A 3,750-nucleotide genomic window follows, 5' to 3' on the forward strand; every position below is an offset into this window, starting at 1 on the left:
AAAGTTCTCTTAATTCGTTGAAAGGCCTGTTGTTGTTCCTCTCCCCAGTGGAACAGGACCCCGGGCTTGGTGAGAGGATACAGAGGGGCAGCCATCTCAGTAAAACCCAGGATCCAGAGGCGGCAGTAGCCGGCTGTACCTAGGAACTCCCGCACCTGGCGGGGGTTCCTTGGAGGGGGTATGGAGATTATGGCCTCCTTCCTCGCCTCCGTGAGCCATCTCTGTCCTCCCTCCAGGGTGTAACCCAGGTAAATGACTCTGCTTTGGCAAATCTGGGCCTTCTTTGCCGAAGCCCGATAGCCCTTCTGTCCCAGTTTAGCCAAAAGAGCCCGAGTGCCTCTTAAACATTCAGCCTGGGTTCTGGCTGCTAGGAGGAGGTCATCCACATATTGAAGCAAGATTAAGGCTGGGTGTTCGACCCGGAACTCGGCCAGGTCTGAGTGTAGGGCTTCATCAAAGAGGGTCGGGCTGTTCTTAAACCCCTGGGGGAGCCGAGTCCAGGTCAACTGTCCTGAGAGTCCCATCTCTGGGTCCCTCCATTCAAAAGCAAACAGCAGCTGGCTCTGGGGATGCAATCTCAGACAGAAGAAGGCATCCTTTAAGTCCAGTATCGTATACCAAATGTGGGTTGGTGGAAGAGTGCTGAGGAGGTTGTAAGGGTTTGGCACCGTGGGGTGTATATCTTCAACTCGTTTATTAACCTCCCTCAAGTCTTGAACCGGTCTATAATCCCCTGTCCCAGGCTTTTTTACAGGCAGGAGGGGGGTATTTCAAGGGGATCAACAGGGCACAAGTACCCCCTGGTCCAAGAGCCTCCGGATGTGTGGTTTAATGCCCTCATGGGCTTCCCGGGACATAGGATACTGTTTGATTGAAATGGGAGTGGCGGAGGCTTTTAACTGAATAACAAGTGGGGGTTGGTTGTGAGCCAGCCCCAAGCCACCAGTCTCGGCCCATGCCGAGGGAAATTCCCTCAACCAGTCCTGCATCTCTTGCGGTGGCCCCTTAGAGGGCTCGGATTCAAACAGGCGGTATTCTTCTTCTAATTTTAGGGCTAGGACTCGTAGGGGGGTCCCTTTGGGTCCCGTAACGGTTGACCCCTTGTCATCAAAATAGATCTGAGCCTTGAGCTTAGTCAACAGGTCTCGGCCCAATAATGGGTGAGGGCAAACAGGTATATGCAGAAAAGAGTGGGTTACCTGTCCAGATGCCAGCTGAACCTTTCTCTCGGTGGTCCATCGATACCTTCTGCTACCCGTGGCCCCCTGGACCAAAGCTGTGCGGTCACTGAGAGAGCCTCCGGTATGAGTCAGGACTGAATGTTGAGCCCCGGTGTCCACTAAGAAGGTTACTGGCTGCCCCCCAATCTTGAGAGTTATCCTAGGCTCGGGGGGGGGCTCCTGGCCTTGACTTCCCTAATCCTCCAGATTGAGGAGGTCCGTGGCCCTTGGCTTAATTCTCCGAGACCCTTGAGGTTTCCTTGGGCATTCACGAGCCCAGTGTCCCTTCTCTTTGCAGTAAGCACACTGGTCTTTGTCAAGCGGTATTCTTCTTTGATCTCCCATCCTAACTCCCTCTCTGCCCTGTCCCTGAGATATTACAGCGGCCAGGACTTTACTTATTTCTCTATGACGTTTTCTATCCCTTTCTTCCTATTTCTGCCACATCCTCTCCTCCCGCTCTTCGGGAGTTTCTCTTTTATTAAACACTTTCTCTGCTTCTTTCAATAAATCTGACAAACTGAAGAAATGCAATCCCTCTAGTCTCTGTAATTTGGCCCTTATATCTGGACTTGACTGATAGATGAAAGACAAGATGACGCCTGGCGCCTGTCCTGGATCTTCTGGATCATACGGGGTATACATCCTATAGGCTTCTCTGAGTCTTTCTAAGAATGCTGCCGGTGTCTCATCCTTTCCCTGAATCACATTTCTAACCTGAGCCAAATTGGTAGGGCGTCTAGTAGCCCCCCGGAGACCCGCTAAGAGCAACTGGCGATAGAGACGTAGGTGCTCCCTACCTTCTGGGGTCGTGAAGTCCCAGTTCGGGCAGGTGAGGGGAAAGGCTGCATCAATGGTATTAGGCAATTGGGTGGGTCTTCCATCGTCTCCAGGAACCTGCTTCCGAGCTTCCAAGAAGACTCGCTGCTTCTCCTCCACCATCAGGAGGGTTGGAATAACTGCTGACAATCCTCCCACGTAGGCTGGTGGGTCACTAAAATGGACTCAATCAGGTTAGTCAAGGCAACAGGGTCCTTAGAGAAAGGAGGATTATGCTGCTTCCAGTTGTAAAGATCAGAGGCCGAAAATGGCCAGTATTGGAGCTGGTGATTGGGGCCCTCTCGGAGGGGGAAGGCTCTGGATTCTTTGGCTGGTTGGTTGCGCCTTCCTCGGAGGCAACCGGCAATTGGGGAGGGAGCCGGAGCCTCATCCTCCCGCTGTCCCTGTAGAGGATGTTCGGGGGGCCGCCGGCGGTTCTGGTGCCGCTGCGGGGGCTGCCTGTTCCCCTGGTCCCCGATTCCCCGGGTATGGCGGTGGGTCCTCTGTCAGGAGGTCAATAAGAGGTGTATTGGGGTCAGGGGGAAGGACAGGGGTCTTAGGGGGATCCTTTCGTGGGAGAACAGGGTAAAGGGAGGAGGCAGGAGGGGCGAGAGGGGGCGGTGGTGCCGTCGGGGGACAGGCCTGGGGTGCTGGAGGGGAGAGGAATGGCCTAACCCGGGGTGGGGGGGGTTCGGTCACCAGGAGTTTCCATATGGCGATGTAAGGGACCTGGTCCGGGTGGCCATGGGGACTCAGAGCGAAAACTTTCCCCTCCACCTGTGAAATAAGACTGAGGTTAAAGGTTCCCTCGCGAGGCCATCCTACATTCATCATGACCCACTCGGCATCGCAAAGGGTGATCCATTTATTCTTTTTAACTACAACTCCTTCATTGTTGGCTCGTGCCTTCACGTCCGACCAGTGGTCAAGCGTGAGGCTCAAGGGGGTGGTGACAGTCTGTCCCATGGCTGTTTCTAGGAAGAGAACGGTTAAACAGAAAACGAAAAACGACAGACAAACACAAATAAGACTAACACGCGCTGCACGGCTTCGGTTCCAAACCGAAAGCAAAAACTCAGAAGGAGAGTGCGAGGGTCCGGACCCCTCATCTCCTACCAACACCACGTATCCCTCAGATACGTGAGTGGCCCCGAAAAACCATGCCCCTGAGGGGAGTTCAGACACCCGTGGAATGTCTTCCAGGGTGCTGGTGGGCGAAGTCCGAGCTCGTCAGCTCCTTCAGCTCCACCGCCACAGACAGATTACCAGATGCGCGCAGACAAACAAGCAACAGTCAGACAAGACAGGGATGACATATACCAAGGCCGGCCGGCTTACCTCCTGATGGTGGGTCGGTGGTCCCAGGGAGGGGTCTCTAATCTCGGTGGAACCTCCAATGAAAGACCCCCGGAGGAGATCTTCCCTCAGTAGAGACCCCAAGTCCAAGGAACACACCAAAACCACGGATCAGATGCAAACAGCAAGAGGGTTTATTCAGATACACAGGTACCCGGGGCGACAAAGTCTCTCGGAGGACTTGCGCACCCTCCTTGGGTAAAGGGGACTTTTTATAGGATCCCAGGGGCAGAGGCATGGTTACAGAAGCGAGAAGCATAGTTACAGGGTTCCCATTGGTTGATTCAAAGAAGGCCAGGGTGAACTTGGGGACATATTTTTAATTCTTGGAAATTTGATGTGTGTGGCTGACTTG

General features: G+C 53.9%; 2 protein-coding genes across 2 annotated transcripts; both read right to left on the minus strand.

Moving 5' to 3' along the window:
• Positions 1-411: 411 nt before the first annotated feature.
• On the minus strand, positions 412-1,565 carry LOC131901049 (uncharacterized). The gene is made up of 2 exons (XM_059252359.1): positions 1,497-1,565; positions 412-1,415 (listed from the first exon to the last, which is right to left on the minus strand). Exons 1-2 carry the CDS (start codon positions 1,563-1,565, stop codon positions 780-782), a joined length of 705 nt encoding a protein of 234 aa, XP_059108342.1. The 3' UTR covers positions 412-779.
• An 87-nt stretch (positions 1,566-1,652) lies between these two features.
• LOC131901050 (uncharacterized) lies at positions 1,653-3,005 on the minus strand. Its single transcript, XM_059252360.1, is given in 3 exon segments — positions 1,653-2,170; positions 2,173-2,437; positions 2,484-3,005. Coding segments are annotated over 3 exon segments (1,305 nt in total).
• Between the last annotated feature and the right edge of the window lie 745 nt (positions 3,006-3,750).

Source organism: Peromyscus eremicus, unplaced genomic scaffold (assembly GCF_949786415.1).
Source record: "Peromyscus eremicus unplaced genomic scaffold, PerEre_H2_v1 PerEre#2#chrX_unloc_2, whole genome shotgun sequence".
Classification (NCBI taxonomy): domain Eukaryota; kingdom Metazoa; phylum Chordata; class Mammalia; order Rodentia; family Cricetidae; genus Peromyscus; species Peromyscus eremicus.

What these genes read in the sequence shown, in the direction of transcription:
- LOC131901049 (XM_059252359.1), bottom strand. Translation starts at nt 1,565, where the DNA reads ATGGGAGATCAAAGAAGAATACCGCTTGACAAAGACCAGTGTGCTTAC. An exon ending in GCAAAGAGAAGGGACACTGG is followed by an intron (nt 1,416 to 1,496) that starts GCTCGTGAATGC and finishes CTGGAGGATTAG; the next exon opens with GGAAGTCAAGGCCAGGAGCC.